The sequence below is a fragment of the Apodemus sylvaticus genome, chromosome 11 (genome assembly GCF_947179515.1).
Source record: "Apodemus sylvaticus chromosome 11, mApoSyl1.1, whole genome shotgun sequence".
Lineage (NCBI taxonomy): Eukaryota > Metazoa > Chordata > Mammalia > Rodentia > Muridae > Apodemus > Apodemus sylvaticus.
In genome coordinates, this window is record NC_067482.1 from 92283018 (window position 1) to 92307671 (window position 24654).

Sequence of the window (24654 nt, forward strand, 5' to 3'; positions counted from 1 at the left end):
AGGATTTTAGGACTTTTTAAGATTTTCTTGGAAGAACATCATCGTTGCGGGGGAGGGGGGCAGCAAGTTGTATCTCTGAACTCTCTTATATAAAAGCTTTGCTGCATCTAACAAATTGAACACGTTGCTTATACATTTGAATCCTATTCTTAAATCCTGACATTTAAAGTCTTGTGCAGCAATTACTGGTAGTACACCAGTTGCTTTGTAAACTACCATTTTGGATATAGTACTCTTCCCCTTTAATTTTTATTATTGTTGGGGGGTTTGTTTAATTTTGAGGTCATGTGCTGCACAGATTGATGGTTGTCATGTAGAAGAAAGACACACTGTGAATGGGCTGTCGACAGTTCATTCGTAGTGGTTTGGTAATCAACATTTTTCCATCAGAATAAAGCTTGACTTCATATTTATGAAAGCATATTTCACTGATAAGAATAGTCAAGTGTTTGCTACTGAGGAGCTTGGACTGTACTAATATAAAATATTCTCTAGGAGGAGGAGCCTAGAATGACGCCATCTTATTTTGCATGGCTAGTAAAGAAAGTATGTGAGGGCAGGAGAGAGATGCTTAGTGGTTAGGGTTCCTGCTGCTTTTCCAGAGGACTAGATGTCATTCCTAGCACGCATGTGGCAGCACTTGGGAGGCAGAGGCAAGTTGATCTCTGAGCTCACGGAGAGCCAGGGCTAGCTACTCATGGAGAGAAACTGTCTCAACAAAACCAAAACCAAACCAACCCAACCAACCAACCAACCAACCAGCCAAAGACAATTGACAGGGAGGAGGGAGTGGATAATGTGGGTCGTTTCTTGTTGTCTAGCAAGCAGCATAGTTGACAATTAGGGATCATGGTCAGTTTGTGCTGTTCTTGTAGGATGTGTGAGTCATAGAGAATACACAGTGAAAAGAAAATCGGATTTATTGTCCCTGTTTTTACGCTTAACCGCTTCCTACTTAAACTTTTTCCTTATATTGTAATCCTATTATATAAATCCCAGTAGTAGCTGACATATTAATAAAATAAGAAAATATAGAATAAAGCAGATTTGATAAACGATTCAAAACTACCATTGAACCATACTCAGTTGGATTAGGAGTTTTTATTGTTTTGTTTGTTTTGAAATAGCCATATGTGGGTGAGGCTGGCTTTGATCTCCTGATCTTCGGGCTTGGCCTCTCAGTTGGGGGTATGCTGGGATTATTATAGACCTAAACCACAGCCCCCATCTCCCTCCCCCAACCTCCTTTTTCTTTTTCCCATTTAGTTGATTTGCAGTTGACAAATTTCTCTTTTTTCAAAACTTTAAGTTTCATATGTTATTCTTTTTGATTGATACTTTAGTTTTGATTTTACTTTATTGTAATTGTTTTGAGACAAGGTCCCTGTGTGTAGCCCTAGCTTTCCTGACACCTCTATGTAAACCAGGGTGTACATAGACTTACAGAGATACACCTGCTTCTGTGTTGTTGGCATTAACAGTGAGTGTATGTCACTGTCCTGGCTCTTTTCAGTTTTGAAAAACTGTCTCAGCCATGTTTTGTAGGCCGGACTAAACAACAGGTGCAAGTGATGCTCTTGCCTCGGCCTCCTGAGCACTGACCACAGGCAGGAGCCCCGCCCACTGAGCATGCGTCAGGGTGGTGTTTGTTTATAAATCACTGACAGAGACGCACAAACCATGCACCCATAGACACTTACAATCGCAAAGTTCTGTTTTGGGAGACAGTATTGAGAAGAACATATTTTGATCAGACCTGCTATACTGCATATATGTGTACCACTTTCCTTTTTCCTTACAAGTTGAAATGCTAAGGAGGGATAATAGTGGATGGACTCTTGTCTTTGTGCAGAAAAAAATAGATTATTAGTACTTCAGTTTAATCAGATATACACTTCCATGGTAAAAGTTAGACCTAGATGTAACCCAGTTACACCATGAAAGAAGAATCAGGTGTGCTAGGGATTAATCATAGTATAAAAACCTAAAGTATGAATAAATCAGAGTAAAATTAAGGACTTAAAAGTAGTTCTCTTTCTAAAAGGAGCTATCTCCTTGGAGTAAATCATTGATTCCTGGACCTAGGATAGGAAAATGTAATGTTGTAAACTTGTTCTGAATGATGTGTACATATTGGAAGGGAGACGGACCAATCCAATGATTGAGAACTAATGTTGCCCAGGTTTGAAGTGGTTTAGGCATCAGATTAGATGTTATTGATAAGTGATTCTAGCTCAGTGTTATTGAGTCTGTGCCAAGAGTAGTGGTTACGCACACCTTGAATCCCAGCACTTGACAGCAGAGACGGGGATATCTGAGTTCAAAGCCAACCTGGACTATTGTGTGTTCCAGACCAGCTAGGACCCTATCTCAAGAATGAAACAAAACACAACAAAACAGAAAAATCCTTAATACCAAACAAGTCATATTGGAAGAATCATAAACTTAGAAAATTGAACATTTCTTTAAGTGCTTCTCATCCATTTGAGATTTCTCTGGTTAGCTATGTACCTCATTTTTTAAATTGGGTTATTTGGACTGTTGGTATCTAACTTCTTGAGTTCTTTATAAACTTAGCCCTATGTCTGATGGAGGGTTAATGAAAATCCTTTCCCAATCTGTAGGCTGCCGGTTTGTTCTAGTGACAGTATCCTTTGCCTTACAGAAGCTTTGCCGTTTCATGAGATCCTATTTATCAATTTTTGATCTTAGAGCCTGAGCCATTGGTGTTCTGGTCAGGAAGTTTTCTCCTGGACCAATATGTTTCAGGGTATTTCACATTTTCTTTTCTTTTTTTTTATTTTTATTTTTTATTCAATATATTCTTTTTTTAATTTTTATTTTCAATATTCTTTATTTACATTCCAAACAATATATTCTTTATTTACATTTCAAGTGATTTTTCCCTTTCTTGGATCCCAAAATTCTCATAAGCCCTCTTCCCTCCCCCTGTTCCCCAATCCACCCCTTCCCACTTCCCTGTCCTGCTATTCCCCTACACTGCTGCACTGAGCCTTTCCAGGACCAGGGGCTACTCCTTCCTTCTTCTTGGGCATCATTTGATATGTGAATTGTGTCTTGGGTATTCCAAGCTTCTGGGCTAATACCCGTTTATCAGTGAGTGCATACCATGAGTGTCATTTTGAGACTGGGTTACCTCGCTTAAGATGATGCTCTCCAGTTCTATCCATTTGTCTAAGAATTTCATGAATTCATTGTTTCTAATGGCTGAATAGTACTCCATTGTGTATATATACCACATTTTCGGTATCCATTCCTTCGTTGAGGAACATCTGGGTTCTTTCCAGCTTCTGGCTATTATAAATAGGGCTGCTATGAACATAGTGGAGCATGTATCCTTATTACATGCTGGGGAATCCTCTGGGTATATGCCCAGGAGTGGTATAGCGGGGTCCTCTGGAAGTATCATTCCCGGTTTGAGGAACTGCCAGACTGACTTCCAGAGTGGTAATACCAGCTTGCAAGCCCTCCAGCAGTGGAGCAGTGTTCCTCTTTCTCCACATCCTCACCAGCACCTGTTTTCTCCTGAGTTTTTGATCTTAGCCATTCTGACTGGTATGAGGTGAAATCTCAGGATTGTTTTGATTTGCATTTCCCTGATGACTAAGGATGTTGAACATTTCTTTAGGTGCTTCTCAGCCATTCCATAATCCTCAGGTGAAAATTCTTTGTTTAGCTCTGTACCCCATTTTTAAGGGGGATATTTGGCTCTCTGGAGTCTACCTTCTTGAGTTCTTTGTATATCTTGGATAAGCTCTGTCAGATGTAGTGTTGGTAAAGATCTTTTCCCAATTTGTTGGTTGCCGTTTTGCCCTTTTGACAATGTCCTTTGTCTTACAAAAACTGTAGTTTTATGAGGTCCCATTTGTCAATTCTTGATCTTAGAGCATAAGCTATTGGTGTTCTGTTGAAGAAATTCTCCCCTGTGCCCATGTCCTCAAGGGTCTTCCCCAGTTTCTTTTCTATTAGTTTCAGTGGGTCTGGCTTTATGTGGAGGTTCTTGATCCTCTTGGACTTGAGCTTAGTACAAGGAGACAAGGATGGATCAGTTTTCATTCTTTTGCATGCTGACCTCCTGTTGAGCCAGCACCATATGTTGAAAAGGCTCTTTTTTCCACTGGATGGTTGTTATTTCCCATTTTCTATGAGATTTAGTGTATCCAGTTTTCCTTATGTTGAGGTCCTTGATCCACTTGGACTTGAGTTTTGTGCAGTGTGATAAATATGGATCTATTTTTATTCTTCAACATATAGACGTACAGTTAGACAATCACCATTTGTTGAAGATGCTTTCTTTTTTCCATTGTATGATTTTGGCTTCTTTGTAAAAATCAAGTATCCATAGTATCCATAGGTGTGTAGGCTTATTTCTGGGTCTTTGATTAGATTCCACTGATTTAGTTCTTTACGAATACCATGAAGTTTTCTGTCACTATTGCTCTGCAGTACAGCTTGAGGCCAGGGATGTTGATTCCTCCAAAGTCCTTTCATGGTTCAGGATTGTTTTGGCTATCCTGAGGTTTTTGGTTTTCCACATGAAATTGAAAATTGCACTTCTCAAGGTCTATAAAAAACTATATTGAAATTTTGGTGGGGATTATACTGAATCTGTAGATTGCTTTTGATAAAATGGCCATTAACATCTTACAGGATTTTGAAAGTTCTGTTTTAGTGAATGAGTATACTTGGTAATGAGGATTTTCTTCTTAACAGTGCATATTGCAGTCTCATTAAACTTTAAGCAGAAATGATCAGAATGTTCTCACTCAGAGCTTTTTACCAAAATAAGTTAGCCTGATGTGTTGACATAAGTCTATCTATAATCAGGGCTAAGACAGGAGATTCAGACCTTCAAAGTCAACCTTACCTACACTGGGAGCTCAAGCCTGGGCTTTGAAACTGTGTTTCAAAAAGAAATCAAACAAACAATCCCACTGCTTGTGAGATTTTGGGTGTAGTGTGTTTATGGTGTTACAAATACTTGATACGTTTTCTTACCAGTTAAAAAGTAAGTATAGTTTATAATTCTGAACATGGCTCATTTGCCTTTTTTGTCTGATAAAATAGTTGCTCAATATTTTAAAGATATTTAGGTGTATCTCCTAACTAATTGATTCTTTTTTTCTTCCTTCCCCAGGGAAATGAGGCGAGTTACCCTTTGGAAATGTGCTCACACTGTAAGTTGAATATAATGGCAGCAAGCGTTTGGTTTGCTTATGAATCTGGGGGGGGGGCGGCGGGCACACATATCTGTGATGCGTATTTGTGTTTGTATCAAATGCGGCCTACATTTAAAATGGAGAAGGCACAGAACACACTCTTTTGGTTACTGGAGTAGAGAATATGTTAAAAGTTTATTTTATTAACATATATACCACATGATTTTTGTTTGTTCTGTTTTTTTCTATTTGTTGATCCGTGGATCTGGATGTCTTTGTTGTAAAATGTTAACAACTGTACCCAGAATTCCCCAAATCTTTGGGGAAATGGAATTGCAAGAACATGAAAGCTGTGTTTCGTGGGCTAGAACTTGTCACATAACCCAGTCAGCTGCCACTTGGACTAGGGGAAGGAGAAACAGATGTGTGAAAGTTGTGTTTTGCCATTTGAGATTTGAGATTTTTGGATCTTGATGGAATAGGACAGGGTGCCTCTCTGAAGACCAGAAGATTTCTAGAGTGAAAGTCAGTTGTCAAAGACTTTTTCAGCTACTATAAATGTTTCTTTATAAGCTTGTGATAGCTTTTTATTTTAATTGCATTTTACTTATCTATACATATAGGTGAGTGGAGACCTCACACTTTTGCCACAGTGTCAGCATAATTGTAGAGATTAGATTAGTAGGCAGTTTGTAGGGATTGGTTTTTTTCTTTGCACTATACAGGTCCCTTGGATCCAATTAAGGTACGATTGAGGTAGTTTATTAGGTGTGGTAGCAAGCACCTTTACTGGTGTGTTTTGCTTGTTTATTGTTGTTGTTTGTTTTTTTTTCCAGCCTCTTATTTGTCTGTTTCTGAGATCTATTCTTACAGTGTAGCCCTGGCTAGCTTGGAACTTTTAATGTAGAATGTGCTGGTCTTAAACTTACTTAGATGTGCTCTCCTTTGCTCCTAAAGTGCTGGGATAAAAAGCATCCACTAATCAGTGTCCTGTCACTGTGAAGAGACACCATGACCATAGCAACTGTTGTTAGACAAGAAGGCATTTACTTGGGGCTGACTTACAGTTTCAGAGGTTCAGTCCATAGTCATGGCAGGAGCAGGGAGGCACACAAGTGGACATGCTGCAGGGTGTGTGGTGAGTGTTCTACATCCAGATCCCCGGCAGCAGGAATAGAGAGCCTCCGGCCTGGCTTGGGTTTCACCCCTCATAACACTTCCTCAAACAAAGCCATGCCTACTAATCCTTTCAAAAGTGCCATTCAAATCTATGTGACTATGGGGGCATTCTTATTCACACCACCACATCGTGACTGACTCTTTTAGTCTTATTATAGTGTGTGTTGTGTATATGACGTGCCTATGTGGACACGTGTGCCTTGGCATATGCATGAAAGAAGACGACCGTGGAGTCTGTTCTTTCTTACCTCCATGTGAGGTCCAGGGGTTGAATTCAGGTCTCCTCAAGCCCCTTTACCCTCAGAGTCATTTTTGCCAGTCCAGGTCTTAAGTTTATATGTATGTTAGATGGAAGCTTAATATTTAAAAGGCTGGATGCTAATTTACAATTAGAGTTGTTTGTGTGGTTGCAAAGTTCTAGACCCAGAAGCTTAACATTCACTTTGTAGCTTCCTAACTTTGGGACAGGCAGTTTCATAGTGTGGCTTACAAATGTTCTTACAGGTTTAATGCCTTCTGCCTTCCCTCCTTCTCTCTCTCCCTCTCCCCTACCCCCTTTCCCTTTGGTAGCATACATCTGTAATTCCAGGCTTTGGACACTGTGAAAGAAGATTGTTATGAGTTGGAGGTCATACTAGACTATGTAATGAAACTGTGTCTCATAAGACTATGATCTGTCAGCTAACGCATTTGATTTAGTTGTCTGTAGTAGATCCCTAGATAGCACAGTAGTTTGGGGAACGTGTATATATATAGGGAATAGAGCAGTGACTGTCTAGTCTGGGCTAGATGAGGAGTAAGGACCCAGTATAGCGCAGACACTACATAATGTGTTTCTCTTGGCACATATATAAAGTAGTGTTTAAGAGAAAACCTTAATAACACCAAGTAGGTATTTCCAAACAGCTGAGCATCAGAAATGAAGAACATGAATGTGGACAGTCTAAGAACTTGATAATCAGAGAACCAAAAGAAAGAAATGAAGTCTTAGTCGATTTTCTTTTAAGGACTGGTGGTGACCAGGTGGCGGTGTCTTCTTGGAAATAAGTCAGGTCTCAGGTAAGAAGGCATTTATCAGGAAAGGGTGGATCTTTGCAATTGGAGTGGAGTCTGGTAGGTTAAGGCAGTTGGAAGCTTCCGAGGTTCCGGGTCATGCTGTTCTCAGGAACAGCCCCATTGGCCCACTCACTGTGGCCGGGTCGCTTGCTCTGAACCCTTTGGCCTTGCAGTGAGTCATTGCATGGGGTTTGGAGTCTTAAAACTCCTCCTTTCAGTTTGAGTTGTTTGTACTGCTGTTTCTGCTCTGGGGCCAGCTAGTGCTCTTGCTCTGCTGTGTAGCCCAGACTGACTGCAGCTCTGTGGACTGGCTGGGAACTTAAGTTCCCTTCGGTTCAGCCTCAAGTTGGCTCCTAGGCATGTGCCACCACAACTAGCTTAGTAATTCTTGGCTTATTTGAGACAGGATGTCAGGCTGGGCTTGAACTTCTCTGTAAACTGGAATTAATCGTCAGCTTCTGATCTTCCTGCTTTGACATTCTGAGTCCTGGAATCACAGGCATCTACTAGTATCCAGTTCATGAGGTGTTGGTGATGTCTGGGTTTTAGCCATGTGACTATTACTTGATAGTTTTGAAGTATCTAAGAATTTTAATCTAGAAGTACTGAAAGCCCAAGTGAATACTTTTTAAATTTATGATATAAAACTAAAATCTGGCCATTTTATTTTTGTTTTTAATTCCATTTATGCCTAGGTCTCTGGGCAAGTGTTTGGGAGGTCAGAAGAGGCTAGTCCCCTGAATCTGGAGTTAGAAGCAGTTAGCTGCCTGGGTGTGGGTACTGGAATCTGGCTAGGTACTCTGCAAGAGCAGGAGTTCACTGAACCATTTCTCAGGCCCTAAAGAGTCTTAAAATAAGGCTTCATGTCTAAGATAATAGACAGCTAAAGTGTCTGTGAGTATCCATATTGTTTTTGGTTTTTTTGTTGTTTTTTGTTGTTGTTGTTTTGTTGGGATTTTTGTTGTTGTTGTTGTTGTTGTTGTTGGTTTTTTTTTTCCCCCGAGACAGGGTTTCTCTGTGTAGCCCTGACTGTCCTGGAACTCACTCTGTAGACCAGGCTGGCCTCAAACTCAGAAATCCGCCTGCCTCTGCCCCCCAGAGTGCTGGGATTACAGGGGTATGCCACCACTGCCCGGCTGACTATCCATATTGTAATATACCACTTTAATCTTTCATATATTGGTAGTAACTTTCTTTTTTTCCGCACATTTGATAGTTACTCTGTTTTGTGCAGAGTATTAAACTGCTGGTCTGTAAGAAATTTGTTTTTATTGATGTATATTATACTCATTGTTTGTAGATAGTGACAGGTTGCAGACATCCATTTCATTCCAACATAGAATGAAAATAATACCCCCCTATTATTTTCAACTCTCCCTCAGTCTATCTTGCTTTTCTCATTCCCAGTTTCAGTTATTTTGCTTACTATTGTAATTGAGTTTTTTCATAAGAGTCCTAAGGGGCTGTGGCTGGGTGGCATAGTTGGGTCACATTAGTATCCACAGTGCCTTTACTAATAGACATCTCCATGAGCAGTGTAGAAGAGCCCCACCCCCACCCCAAGTGGTTGCCAGCATTTGATTTGGGTTTTGTTTTGTTTTTGTTGTTGTTTTTTTGAGACAGGATTTCTCTGTGTAGCCCTGGCTGTCCTGTAGACCAGGCTGGCCTGGAACTCAGAAATCCACCTGCCTCTGCCTCCCAAGTACTGGGATTAAAGGCGTGCGCCACCAACACCCGGCTTGATTTGTTTTTATGACAGTCATTCTGACTGGTGTGAGTTGGAGTCCCTCATACCTAAGGGTGTTGAATAGTTTGTTTTGTGTGTGTGTGTGTGTGTGTGTGTGTGTGTGTGTGTGTGTGTGTGAGTGTGTGACGGAGACAGACAATTTCACTTCATCTTTTGAAACTTGTTTTCATTTGCCCACTTATTGATTAGTGGTTTGATATTTGTATTTGGCATTTTGTTTTTTTGAGTTTTTCATTTTAGATACTTATTTTCTGTCAGATAAATATATCTATAGCTATCTATAGATCTGTATCTAGCAAAGCTTTTATCCATGTTTGCTGTTTAGAGTGTTTGAATTTTTTGTTTATTTTGAGACAGGCTTTCTCTGTATAGCCTTGGCTGTCCTGGAGCTCACTCGATATGGCTTCAACAAAGAGATCCTGCCTGCCTCTGTTTCCCGAGTGCTGAGATTGAAGGCTTGCACCACCATCACCACCTGGCCTTGAAATAATTTTTTAGTTCCAGTTTTTCTTCTGGTCATCATGCTTCATAACTATAACCTCAAATGGAATGGACGGTTTTAGGAAAATTTATTGTCCAAATTGTAACTTATTTTGGGTTAATAGTTTGAGATAATCTTACTGTTTTAGTATCACACTAGATTCCACTTTGGAGAAGTGAATGCTTAGTTGGCTACAGAATAAATCAAATAACAGTAGCAGTGGCATTTGAATTCCTTCCCACCAAACTCATCCGGATACCATTAGTGACCAGATTAGCAGCTGCAGGCCAGACTTGGGGTATTTGTGGATTTTGTGGACAGAGACAAGTCTTGTTGGCTTTCCACGTGTTTCCTTACTTCATGTGTGGGTGTGCCTGCACCTTCCGCTGGTATTCCTGTCTGCCTACAGTCAGAGGCAGTTTCCTCCTGCCGTGCGTCTTCCAGGGACAGAACCCAGGCTTTTGTCTTTACCTGCCAAGCCATCTTTATTTCACAGTCAGAAAGAAGGATTCCAAAAGGACTTACTTTTTAATGTTGCCTTTGCATTTTATTGGCAAAATACACGTTTTTTGTTTTTATAAATTTTCTAGACCTATCATGAAGATTCATTTAATCAAGAAAGTGCTTTAAAAATGATATGGTGTCTTAGGTTGTAAATTTCTTATTTGAAGTAATTTTCTGCATATCTTATTTTTGAATGCGAAGCCTTTGCTTTGGCATGTCTTTATTGTATTTAGTGAATTCCAGGATCCAGCACCCCCAGGAACATCTGTGGTGTAACACTGGGACAGCTTTGATAAATTTACCATGTTGCCCCTGGAGACATGGTTGTTTAGGTATACTTGGGATAAAAAGCCAACCCAAAGACTCACTAGATAATAGGGTGACATCATTGGGGAAGTCTGCACATGCCTAAGGCCTGCTTGCCAGCTGGAATTTTGAGTGCCTCTGCTTTCTCCTATCAGAGTTTATGCAGTTAAGGGGTGTGCTTCAGGTCACAGCACTGGATAGTTAGTCAGATTTACAAGACCATTCATAGTGGTCTCAAGAATAGATAATACTTGAGCTGGAACAGATTGACTACTACATCTAAGAATTTGTTGTATGTTAACATTTCTACTATCAGTACAATGTGTATTCACTTGGTTGGATCTGTTAATACTTTTTTTTAAAAAAAAACATAGCAAGGTTTTTTTTTTTTTTTTTTTTTTTTTTATGCCATGGTGTTTTGAGATCTAAAGTAGAGATATTTCCTCAAATAGAGTTCTTAGAAGGCTTATGTGCCTGGCTTTTTAAATTCCTTACAAGTTTCATACAGTATCTTATATCTTGATTACTTCTCCAACTCCTTCTGTGTTTCCTAACACATCTCACTCCCAACTTCACAGCTTCCTTTTAAAATGAATATTTTTATTCTGCCAAGTCCATTAGTAACACCCATATGTATGTAGGTGTAGGTTCATCACAGGGCCATGGAGAACCTACCAGTACCAGTAGCCATCAACAGCTTCAGCTAGGGGTGGGGCCTCAGGAGTCTCGCCCCCACCCCATGCTGGGACTTTTAACTGGCTTGATCTTGAAATTGGATTTTTTTTTTCAAAATCCAAATTATGTTGAATAGTAAGAGGATTCTTTTGAGAGTGGAGAGAACTTTGAATTGTGACCATTTGGCTAATGTAAATGGAGTACCAGCTATTACAAAGCATGGACTGCCTCCTGTGTTTCCTGGAAAGCCAAGACCAGGTCTGTTGCTATTGTTAAGTAAGCACACTGTCTTAAAAGATTTACATATAAGTAATCATAAAGGAATTAGAGTAGAAATGCAGCCCACAAGGTTTGAGGCTTTGTTTGGACACAGGGAGAAGTCAGGAGACTCCTTGGTGTGTTGTCTTTTCTAATTGATGACATCACCTGCTTCAGGCTCTCTTAGAAGATTTTTGTCTCCCAGGAATTCCCATAGAAAGACTAACCAAGCACTTACTATAGCATATGGTTTCTCTGTTCTGTCCAGCTTCATAGGATGCCCATTAAGTTTTATTTTGATTTTAATAACCTTGGCTAGCCTGCAACACACTATGCAGACCAGGCTGGCCTCAGACTCACAGAGATCACTGTACCTGGTACCTGTTAATTATTTTATGAGGACAGAACTTCAGCTTTACACTTAGAAAAATTAATGGAAGAATTAGGCTTAAAGCTCCAGCTAATTTTGAAAATTAATATCATACTGATCTATTCATTCATTTAGCCACTAATCAAGAGATTTAAGATCATAGCAACAATGAAAATTCTATGTAATTAGAATAAATTTTGCAAATAATTTAAATATTTGTCCAATAAAATCATTCTGCAGTTCCTATGGATTAGCAGGACTACACTGCGTGGGAGTCATTATTTCTAATAGAACTTTCTTCCTTTAAGGCAGCACCTTTCTTTCATTGTGCAACAACCGAAGAGAAGGTTTGGGGGGGGGCAACATTTTAAGACGCATTATTAGCTGTAGGAATGTAGCTTTAAAACTGCTCATGGAGTTCAATGGACCATGGAGTACAGGGGCGGAGCTGCAAACATGGAAGAGTTATTCCACATTGAAAATAGACAAGAACAAAACTTAAAGATAAAGTGTCTGGCAAGTAGGCTTGTGAAAAATAAAACTGAAAGGTAGACCTAGACAGTTGACTGAGCTCTTAAGCATTCCCAGTGCTGATGTAGAACAACTGGTTTATGCAGCCTTTCATCCTAGCATTTTGGAGGCAGAGGCAGTTAGCTCTCTTGAGTTCAAGGCCAGCTCAGGGTATGTACAGAGAACTTACCTAAAAAAGAAAGAAGACAGGGACCTGTTATTTGTGCTGGAGAGATGGCTCAGCAGCTAAGAGCACATATTGTTCTTGTGGAAGACTGGAGTTGATGCCCAGCATCCAAACCAGGCAGGTCAACTGCTTTTAATTCCAGACAGATCTAGGGGCTCTAACCCCTGACCTCTGACCTCCCTGGGCATTTTACACAAACTATACTTGTTCAGAGAGAAAGAAAGTAGAGCGAGGTAAGACAAGATGTTACCAGTTTTTAAGTTTAAACCTTGGTCTTAAACAAGTTGTTAAGTACACCAAAGCAAGGGCAGCAATAATTGACTCCATAAGACACAGCTTATCAAGAGATAGGAGATCATGACAGAAACAGTTCAGTGGTGATCTGAGTATGTTGGAGCCTTAAGGAAAGGAGAGCTTCCCTTTAAAACCCTAAGAGGAAGAGTGAGGAAGAGGTGGAGGGAGAGGGGGACAGAGGACAACGCTCAGATGCAGAAGTGGGTGTGTCTGAATAATCCAGACAGCCTGGAAGAGCTGGGACCTGGTTAGGACCATAAATGGGGCTTGCTGCTGCAGGGCGGTGTGGCCTGATCTCAGGCTGTGGGATTTGGCCTTCTACTGCGTTTTAGGGGCAGTCTCACATGCTAACAAAAGTGAAATCAGGAGCACCCATTTATTATGTATTCTTCTGCCAAACCAAACCTCTGTGTTCTGTCAAGTATTACTGCTGCGTTCATAAGTGTCTCTTTAGCATTTCTTTCTTTAGTCCCTAGTTAATTTGGTAATCAATTTGCAAGCTTGTACTTTGATTAGGATGGAATTGAACCATCAGTTTTTTAGAAGCAGTAGAAGAGAGTGAGGAAAAAGAAAACAAGGCCAGGTAGACTGAGGCAAAGCTGTTATCATATTCATACGTAAATAGACACACACATAGGCTAACAACTACACCAGTAGATAAGTGGAATTAACATGAAATCAACATCGTTAAGAGAGTAAATTATCAGGAAACTAAAAACACAGGACACAATCTTTTTGTGCTTAAGTTGCTGTGCTCTGAATCAGAACAAGGTAATAAAATTACAACCTAATCATTGCCTAGTGCGAGCAGGAGATCAGAGGGTGAAGTGTGTGCACTTGGGCTAGCATTTGTCTTGATCCAGGGGCTAATGAGTCAGAGGATGCTGATGGACATGTCTTATTTCTAACAAAACTAGAGCTCCTGGAAGTTCTTTCGCAGATCAAGGGTCCAGATCCAATTGAGGAAGTTTCCAGCAAGGTTTTTGCTCAGGGAGTAGATGTGGTATCAGATCTCATCTCCCTATAAGCTCCCACAAAGACAATAATAACATAAGTCTGTCTTTGAGAATTTCCTTTTCCTGGAGGTTCCTAGAGAAGATGTGAGGCGAGAGAGGGGAGGCAGAGCCAGCTGACAGAGGCTGAGCGAAGCTGGCGTCCTCAGAACTCACTTTCAGTTCCAGCAGTGTCTCTAAGATTCACTTCCTGTTCCTCAGTATTTCTTTCCTCCTCAAGTTTGAAACTTGGCTAACAACATGAATAGCTTTTAAATCTATAATGTATTTCTTAGGTTGCTTTTAAAGCCCTATTAGACTGGCTGTTTTCCATTTTTTGATTGCCTACAGTTGAAACTTGTAGTGTGTAAAAAAGTAAACGAATAAACCACACAGGAACATCAACTGTTCCCCATTTCCCTAAATGCTTGCAGCAGCGTTCCAGGTAGAATGATACTTTGAAGTATAAAATCAGCTACTAATGAGCTCTTCGTAGCAAATGCTTCCTCTCCTGGAGGTGTGGTTCCCATTTCAGTCCTCCTTCCGTTGTTTCCTGAAAATTGTGGCCTTTTATGTAGCTGGTGGGGTTTGTTTGGATTAGATGTCTGTGCTGCTGTGTAGTAGTTGCCTTGCTTCCACCCTGGGATATTTTGATCCTCCATGCTGTATCGAAAGTTTTATCTCACAATTTTGGGGTATCATGAGACAGCCCAGTATCTAAGATTACCCGTAAGTGTGTCTTCCTGGGGCACACATCAAGTATTTTACAATTTAGGAGGGAAATATATTGTCTTGGGGCTTCCCTTTGAGGCTATTCAATGTCCTAAGAAGTTCCCCTTGACACCTACCTATAGGACTAGAAAGATGCGCCTCTTCAATGTTTCTGTAATTAGCTGCTCAGAGAATTTCTATACTTAAAGTAACCAAGTCATAGGAAACAGAAGAGACAAACAAATGCTAAGCTGGAGGAGGAGGAAGAGAAGGAGAAGACAAAGATGGCAAAGTAAAAAAAAAAAAACAAAAAACAAAAGCAAAAACAACCTAGAATGACACAGGGGAGTGTTGACTACAGAGGAAGTCTAGGCCACAAGGACAGAATTCCTCACATTCAAAGGCAATGAGACAGCTGGGTGCATGGTATTTGGTGCTGACTAGTGAGTAACTTCCTGAAAGTTGATAACCCTTTGAGTCAGAAGTTGGGTTGCAAAAACACTCATGTAGGTGATGTATAACTTCACTCCCAGCACTTGGGAGGCAGAGGCAGGTGGCTCTCTGAGTTTGAAATCAACCTGGTCTACAAAGTTCTAGAATAGCTAGGAATACACAGAGAAACCTTTTTTTTTTCTTTTGGGGGGTTTTGTTGTTATTGATGTTGTTGGGGGGGGTGTGAATAGCCCTTTATATCTCCATCCATCCTCCCTCCCTCCCTCTATTTATGTATGTAAAGCATAGCTCTGACTCCAGTGGGAATATAGTTTATTTGCTATACAAACACAACTGACTGTAGTTAAGGAACAGAGAATTAGGTCATACCAAGTAAACACATTCACTATTAAATTCTTTTCTTCATAGCTGTAAAGCAAAAGAAAGTTAGAAAATTAATGTATTTTATCAAATATATTTTATTTGGTAGAATACTTTTCTGTGGTAGATGAGTTAAAGTAAAATAGGGAAACCGTTGCTGTAGGAGGTGTCAGATGCTGTTGTTAACATTTCTAGCTTTTGGGTTACTGGAAGCCAGTGGTCTGCTGAGTCAATATGCCCCAAATAGGTCAGAGACAGTGATAGGTGTTAACCAATTATTTAGGAAACTTAAAGTCTAAGATAATTTAGACTGTATCTGGAATATACTAAAAGTACGTATCATGAAGTTTTAATCAGTCAGTTCCTTTTAAGAAATCTTTAGCAGAAGTGTGGCATTTGTTCAGGTCACTTCAGTTCTCCATAATTTATATTTAATAGGTAAGCTATTTAAAAAGAACTCTGCACTCAAGAGGCAGAACCAAACAGATCTCTGAGTTCAAGGCTACATAATGAAACCTTGTCTCAGAAGAATATATTTCTTTTTTGAGGGAAAATTTAATGTTTTCATAGCTATTCTTTTAAAAAGTGGCAAAATTACTTGTCCACAGTTTGTTGAAACATTGAGAAGCACAATAGAGTGAAGATTCTCTTCATTTTTTTTTAAAGGCAGAATGGAATCTTTGAATGAATGTGGAAATACATGCTTCGGTGCTTATGCAAAGTAATGATCTATGACTGTGCTAAATACTGAAGGGCAGTCACAGGACTGAGTTTAGCCCATCACAGAGCCATCTGCATGGATGCTAGACTTGTAAAACAAGCATTTCAAAAGTGCACCATGCTTTATCCACTGGGGCAGGAGGCGGTGCCTGGATGCCGCTTCTGTGGACTTGGGAGTCCCGCTCCCTTGCTCACTGCAGTAAGAGAACTGCACTTCCTGTTTGCTTTCAAGTTTGTGTTCTCTGATCTTCAAATGTTGCTTCTCTTTTGTCCTCCACCCTTCTAAGCTGGCTTTAAATATTTGAGGAAATTAGGGCAGATGCCATGCTTTTGAAATGAGAGTTTTCCGACTTCCCTTAGATAAGTAGTATATATATATCAATACACACTCTGTTAATACTCTGAAGAATGCTAGACAATGCAGTAAGCTATAATTCCCAGCTGCCATTGTGAATACCCTGTCCTGTGCAGTGTGCTCTTTTTACAGGGGCCTTGGGCCTAATTTACCAGATTACCTGATGTTTTCCACTATTTATCACAAAACAAGCTTGAAGAATTAGGTGATTTTACTCAGCTATTGACTAATGTATATATGTTCTGAGCATTTTTTTAAGATCCATGAAGTTATTCTATTTGTTGTTAGCCAGATTTGTTGTACTGTGTACGTTCCCATGGGTTGGTTGCGGTGTTTATCCCATCTGAGTTCTAGAGCATCAGTACTGGGAGAAATCTCTATAAACCTATAAATTCACAGGTTTCCCTGACATTACCCCTTTTGAGTTACAGTAGACGTCAGTGCCATCCTGTGGTTGTGTGGTCTGCACTTTAGTACCATAGATAATTTCTGCAGTATGCATTTGAATATGTGTTTTTATATTTAAATGTACACTGTAATGAAGATGCCATGGGACAGAGGGCAGAGTGACCCAGCCTGTGTAACAGTCTCCACAGTCGCCCCGGAGGCGTCAGCTGCCTACCATGCCTTTGATGCACGATGGGAGGACCAAACAGAAATGCGACGGAAGGAAAATAGTTGTTGTACTGACTTAGAAGAAATTTGTAGCTTCTTAGATCAAATTGAAAATTAAAGTTTTGCTATTTTCTTTGTTTGCTTTTAGTCGATGCTGATGAAATTAAAAGGCTAGGAAAGAGATTCAAGAAGCTTGACTTGGACAATTCTGGGTCTTTGAGTGTGGAAGAGTTCATGTCTCTGCCTGAGTTACAACAGAATCCTTTAGTGCAGCGGGTAATAGATATATTCGACACAGACGGGAATGGAGAAGTAGACTTCAAAGGTAACGGACGGTTGGTTTTTCATGTTAGTCTTGCAGCACTTCATCAGAGTGAAACTAGAATTTTTTAAAGTGTCTATTTTTGGTGATCTTATAAAAAGAATATGCTAAAACTTGAAAATCTGTGTTACCTAGATTTTAATTACTCTTTATTTGTGGTTCATAAATTATCCGGGCATCTATTATAGTGTAATCTACCACAAAAAGCAACAGTGACTATTTCCTCCTCTTTAAGAAAATTACTCTTCTCAAGGACAGCTTAACAGTATTAAAAGCTGCACTCTTCTTGTTTCTTTACATTCTGTTTAAAGACTGAGACCTGTACTGGTCAGTTTTGGTAGCCCATGCCTGCTTTATTTTATTTAACCAGACACCAAGGAATCTTTTGTGCAAGTATTGATTAATTTATATATCATTCTACATTTGGTCTTATACTTCTAAATAATGTGTAACTGCTGTTTTCAATGTTCTTGTTTTTTTGTTTGTTTGAATTATTGTTTGCCAGAGAGTAAAGAAATTAATTTTTTAAGAACTTTCTAACAGTGTATTTATATGATTTGGAAATTTGGAACAGAAACAAAATGATTTTTGTTTAGGTAAAATATTGTACATTCTTTCTTATAGTCTAAAGAAATTGGTTAAATAAATATCGTTAATGAATGCTTTTGAGTGTTAATGGCTTACAGGTCTTAACACATAATTCAAATTGGTTAATCTTTATAACTCAAATAAAATTAAAAGTTCAAATAAATAAAATGAAATCTTGTGTTTGGAGCCTTAAAAAGTGACAATATTGGGGGCTAGAGAGATGGCTCAGTGGTTAAAAGCACTAACTGTTCTTTCAATTCCCAGCAACCCCATGGTGGCTCACAACCATCTGTAATGGGATCCAGTGCCCTCTTCTAGTGTATCTGAAGACAACGACAGTGTGCTTATATACATAAAATAAATTTTAAAAATTGACATTATTTTTTAGTACTACTTTAAATATCTAATACACGAACTAGCCTTTTGAATGTTGCTTTTCTTTATAAAAATTACAAGTAGTGATTTTTAAATGTTTTCAACTTTTATCTAGAATTCATTGAAGGAGTCTCTCAGTTCAGTGTCAAAGGCGATAAAGAACAAAAGTTGAGGTGTAAGTATTTTCCTCCTTAAACTGCTGTTCCACGTTGTAGTGTACACTTCTAAAAACACTTTAAGGCTTTTTAGTCATAATAGAAGTCATTTAGGATGTTTGCAGCTAGTACATTTGAATAACATGCCATCTTCTGTGGTACAGTGGGAAAGCGGGTGTTTCTGAGAGCATAGCACAAGGTGGAGGCTGTACTGGTTACTTGACCTTGGTAGTCTTCACTCCACAGCTCGACCTTGTAATCGGTTGTTAAGGCAAACTGTGTGTAGTGTCTGTATTTTAAAAAGTGCCACCTTCATAGTTAGGCAGCACCGTTTTCGTTTGAAGTATTTGTTTGCCTTTTAATTGCAATGACTTTCCTTCCCCCCCCCCCTTTTTTTCCTAGTTGCTTTCCGTATCTATGACATGGATAAAGATGGCTATATTTCCAATGGAGAACTCTTCCAGGTGTTGAAGATGATGGTGGGCAACAATCTGAAAGATACACAATTACAGCAGATTGTAGACAAAACCATAATAAATGCAGATAAGGATGGAGATGGAAGAATATCCTTCGAGGAATTCTGTGCTGTAAGTGGACAGGCCGCTTTGGCTGTTACCTGTTTAACATACTTTACGGACAGTTTACTAGAGACTTTTATAAGCATACTTTGCTTTGAAATTCTTTCAAGTTTTGTCTCTTTGCTCCACATCCAAATTTTGGAATATGTTTAAAGTGCTGATAATTAAAACCTACTCTTCTCAAGAATTACTGTACATAAACAGTCTGATAACATGCTATAGGAATGGCGCCGGCAATTGTGGGTGAATGTGAATATCTGTGTGTGTGGAGCGGAGGTCGGCATCAGGTTTCTGCCTCATATGCAGGTGATTATTTCTAATTCTTCTCCCAGTGAACCTAAGGCTCACTGTTTCTGCAGCACTTGCTGGCCAGCAAGCCCCACGACCTCCCGAACTCCTGACCTCCGGCACCATCGGTGCCATCCGGCCACACTGGCCTTTTCATATGGACTCTAACTTAAGTCTTCATGCTTGCATGACTCACTGTTCACCCACATAGCTGCCTCCTCACAGGACCAGGAACTTACTTGCTCTTAGAAATTACAAGTGGGACATGCTTTAGTTTGCTTAGAGCCATGCCTGTTGTGCTGGCAATAAACATCTTGGAGAGCACATGTCTCCCACCATGCATCACACCCTGGGTCAGCGCACACCCAGTGCTGCAAGTAACAACAAACCAAACCTTGTTTGAAAAGGCTTTGGTGGTAGGGCTAGAGAGATGGCTCGGTGGTGAAGAGCATTGGCTGCTCTTCTGGAGGAGATGCTCTTCCAGGAGAGGCTCTGGGTTCAGTTCCCAGCACCCACATGGCAACTCACACCTGTGTAACTACAGTTCCGGGGCTTTTGACACCCTCACGCATGCAGGCGAAACATCAGTGAACATAAAATAAAAATAAATTACATTTTAAGAAACTGCTTCTGTGAAAAGGGGCCCTGGGTCCATGAATTAGCTGGCGGCACCAGAAACTACCATGGGGACTGGAGAAATAGTCTGCTAGAGTAGAGGCAGGGAAATGCATTTTTGAGAATTTTGCTAGTCAGTAGATACTTATCGAGGAAGGTCTTCCACTCTACCTTTGTAGGTAAAGCTGACAGCCTGCTAACCTGACCTTGGCTGCTTGAGAGCTGTCCTTTGACCTTCCCGAGGTTTGGCTGGGGGTGGAGGATGGGTGGGGAGGAGTGTGCACATACACAGAAACAAATGTAACTTACACAGCAGACCAATGCGATAGTTGTGTAACCCACACTAGGCAGGCTGGGCCCTTCCACATTAATCATCAGTCAAGAAAATGCCCCATGGCTGACATTTTCTCCGCTGAAATTACTCTTCCTTGCTGACTTTGGCTTGTCTCAAATTGATAAAAACCTATTCAGCACTATCTATGATTGGAATAGAATGTTTTATTTTTAAAACTAAGTTTCCTGTTGGAGTGAAATAACAGAAGTAACTCAAGGGTAGAATTTATTCTGGCTTACAGTTCCAGACTAGAATCTACCATAGTGGAGACCGCAGGGCGGCGTGGGTCTTGAGGCACCTGTCACATCTCACCCACAGTTAGGAAGTAGGCGAAGGTGAATGCAGACGCTACTCTACTCTTTCCTCTTACAGTCCAGGATCCAAGCCAGAGGAGGTGCTGCCTGCAGTGGGGCGGGTCTTCTCCCTTTATTCATGCCCACAAGTTAGTCTATCAGAAGCATGCCCAGAGATTGTCAGGTTGGCAGCCCAGCTTCTGCCATCCAGCCTGACTCGCAAACACCCCTTTTTAAGGCCATAACCTTCCATTCCCCTCCCCCCCACCCCCCGCCCCTTCTCCGTATTGTAAAATGTGTTGAGTGTAAGGATACATGTCAGAAGGGAAAGCCACAAAGGATGACGTGTAGGCAGGTTTCTGTAAGAAACAGTCCACTGCCGTCTTCTGGCCTGCTTCCTGTTGCCTTGCTTCCTGTTGCTCACAAAACACTGACTGAACGCAACTTGGGGAGGAAAAGTAGTTAATGATTGAGGGAGAGCAGGTCTTGTTTTAGTTTGGTTCTCCTGCGATAAAACACCAACAGAAGATGAAGGAACTTAGAGAAAAGCAAGTTTGTTTCACACTACCAATACTTTATTTAGTCCAACATTAAAGGAAGCCAGGGTGGGAGCTCCACTCTGGAATATGGACGCAGGAACTCAGACAGCAACTGTGGAGAAGCACTGCTTCCGGGCTTGTTCCCCAGAGCTTGCTGAGTTGCTTCCTTACACAACCAGGACCACCCACCTCGGAGGGGAGATGACACAGTCATGAAGCAACTAAGTGCCTGACTGAGTCCAGGGTGGTGGAGGCTTAGTTCCTGAGCTGCGTGAGGTTCCTTCTTGGGTATCTTCAGTTTATCTCTGGAGCACAGAAGCCCAGACAGGAAGTGAGGCACGGGTCCTGGAGACCACTGCGTATCAACTTGCCTCCATGCTCATCTTCAGCAGTTTCTTACCCAGCTCAGGCCCACCCACCTGCCGAGGGCCGGCGCTGTCCATCTGCAGCACAGAGCCCTTCTCGGCCACGTTCACTCCATCCCTCCAGCTCGAGACCCTGTCCCAGAAAGTAGTTGGGGAGAGATGGAGGATGACGCTTGCTTTCAGCTTTTGGCCTCCACATCATGTTCTGGTCTTTGTGTGCATGGGCATGCACATGCAAGTGTGTATACCAAAAGATGTGCACTTGGACATCTTTTGTTACACAAGGAAGAAGAGGTATAAAAATTGAACTAGGAGACTCACCCCCACCCCACCCCTTAATCCAGCTTATCGGAAAACAGATAATGAATATTTTTAATTAACACTTTTTGTTAAAGTGGTATCCTACTTTGCTTTCGATTGACTGTGATAAACCACCATGATCAAAAGCTGAGTTGTAATCCACCGTGAAGAGAAATCAGGGCCGGAGCTCAAGGCAGGGACCTGTAGGCAAGGACTGATTCAGAAGCTTTGGAGGAATGCTGCTAACTGGTTTGTTTCCATGCCTTGTCCCCTGCCTGCCCAGGGGTGGCACCATCCACAATGGGTTGGCCTTCCCACATGAATCATTAATCAAAGGTGCTCCACAGACTGACCCATAGACAATCTGATAGAGGCATTTTCTCAATTAAGGTTCCTTTCCTGAGTCAAGTTGACCAAAACAAAAGAATGGGGGTTGGGGAGGATGGGGTGTGACGTGATTTACTTACTAAAAACCTGTTTGTGTCTGTCGCAGGTTGTAGGTGGCCTAGATATCCACAAAAAGATGGTGGTGGATGTGTGACTCTCTGAAGAATACCACCCAACACTTTTGCTTTCTTCTCCATCTCTGAAGATCTGCTCAAGACGTCCAGCAATGCTCTCTGTGTATTTAAATGGAAGTATTTTTCTCTGTGAAGCCACATTTTCCAACATGAGCCTCATGAAGCCAACTAAGTGTTATTGAACTCCTACTCTCTCAATAACTCAGTGTAGCACTTTAAAGTTTGAAGGACAGCAGCATGAAAGAGCATATCAGTGTGGTGGAGAAAGGGAAGGGGTTGGCTCTTTAATTTATTTTTCTTCATCTTTTATAACAAGAAAGTATCTATATATACATATGTAAATATTTATATATAGATATATGTAGCTTTCTATATATTTAGTAGGTTGGCTTTAATTTAATATACTTGATTCAGAAACAAAATGTTAGAGTACAAAAGTGCCAAGCAGAACATAAACCATCCTTACTTTTATTTCACACAGTTTTATATGTAGATAGAAGATTGTACAATTGCGCCAGGTATTAGGCCAGCTATTTTCCTTTCTCCGTGCTTTCTCCTTTGAGAGATTGATAAAGCATTTGTTAATGCCCTATTATTTACCTTAATTACACTTTTGTAACAAGTCTGTAGCTTTATTTATATCTCTGACTATCTTTCCAGGGACTGTGTCTTATTGCTGAACAGCGTTGAATCCATCTCTGTTGGAGGTTTAGTTCAGTGCTGTTGCCAAGAGTGGGTTCTTGTGTCCATAGAACTGCATATACTATGGCTACTTCAGGCTGATACTTTTTAAGTAGTCGCTGTTATTTTTATTAAGTGTCCCTGAGAAAATGTAATTAGCAGTTGTGATTTTATAAAGGTCAGAACTTTTCTGAGGCAGTCATGACTTTTTTAAATGTATTATTTAGTGATGAAATCCAAAGTAATCATGTAATGGATTGAAATATCTTGTTTCATTATACACAAGGAAATACTTGTCATTAAACTGTAAATCATGGCTTCATTTTCCTTCTGCATTTCAAAAGACAGTGAACCTAAAAAAATCAACTGATACTTAATGAGCACATATATATATAAAATTCTATTTGTGGTTAAAATGGGGGAATATCTTGCTATATGCTATAGGAGAGCAGACTTTGTCCACATTTACATTTTTAAAATTTCTTTGCCAGAAGGCAAGATAGCACATGATGGATTTTTGTTGTTTTGCCCGCACTACTAGTGATGGATGATGATTTGATAGATTTGTGTGACATAAAAGTACGTCATATTCTACCACTTGACATTACCCCTTCCCTTTTCTGCAAAGGTACTATTGACTGGAAGTCAGACATTCTGGATAGTTTTATATGGCAGTCTTCCCTATACAGTTTTTCTATATAAATTGGTTTTATAATCATGAATGGTAAAGGGCGGGTTGAATCAAGGTGAGAGAATATTAAATTGAGTACACCTGCCTGCCACCGCTGTCCCTTCAACTGAGTGCTGCACATCATGGGCTCTGTCTGTGAGAGAAAAATCCCGGTGCTTGGTGTCTTTGCATGACATGGAGTTTGCATGTAGATCAATTTAAAATGTACCTCTTGTTTACATAATTTGCATAATTTAAAAAGATGACGTTGCCAAACTTTGGAAATGTTAATACTCAAAATCTCCACTCCATGTAACCACTTTCTCCCTCTGGGCCAGGACGTGGCTTGCAATCCCAGCCAGTGGTTCGATCTGTCCCAGTGTCAACCGCCATGTGCTCTGCTTCAGGAGGGAGCTAGTCTTTTGTGAATTTTTTTGTACATAATTATTTGTTACAAATATTTTAGCAAATGCTTTCTATATCTCTTGCTTGTGCATATCTTGGCTGGCGTTGTGGGAAAAAAAATAGTGCAAACTATTTCCTTACTGGGGAATGAGGGGTTTTCTTTTTTAGTTTGTGTGAGGGAGGTGGGGAGGGCATGGTTTATGTTGAATGTTTAAATTTTCTTCTGCATGATACGTGTCATGTTGTGAAATCTTTAGAGAACTTCATACTGTATGAGTAAGAAAATAAAATATTTGAAACTTGCCTTGAATGTATTCTGTCAGCTTTGATGTACTACTACAGTTGATAATCCTGTCCATGTTTTTAGGGTTTTAAAAACTTGGATAAATGTTGTTCTGAAACATAACCTACAGGTGAAATCGGTTGTTTTATCTGAGACTCCACTCCCGGACCTGGACTTATAGCCGGCTCCTCACACCTGCACACCAATCCCACCCAGTAGCGCCAACCCAGTAACGAGTGCCTGTGCCTATAATAGGTGTATTCACCGGTGTATGTGCAGGCTCTTGGCACATACAGTTGAACTTCCTTTATTCAACAGCATTCATCCCTTCTTCCCTTCCTATTGTCTTCGCTGGTTATAGAATAAAAACACTTTACATAGTGATTGTC

At 40.4% G+C, this 24654-nt stretch overlaps 1 protein-coding gene across 1 annotated transcript in view; it reads left to right on the forward strand.

Annotated features, from left to right (window-relative positions):
- The window catches only part of Ppp3r1 (protein phosphatase 3 regulatory subunit B, alpha), a 39323-nt gene extending 15037 nt beyond the window's left edge, over nucleotides 1-24286 (forward strand). The window contains exons 2-6 of the mRNA XM_052198688.1: nucleotides 5159-5198; nucleotides 17102-17278; nucleotides 18354-18413; nucleotides 18796-18980; nucleotides 22199-24286. Coding sequence (XP_052054648.1) covers nucleotides 5159-5198; nucleotides 17102-17278; nucleotides 18354-18413; nucleotides 18796-18980; nucleotides 22199-22246 — 510 coding nt within the window. The 3' untranslated portion in view covers nucleotides 22247-24286. The remainder of the gene's footprint in view (nucleotides 1-5158; nucleotides 5199-17101; nucleotides 17279-18353; nucleotides 18414-18795; nucleotides 18981-22198) is intronic.
- Nucleotides 24287-24654: the final 368 nt, after the last annotated feature.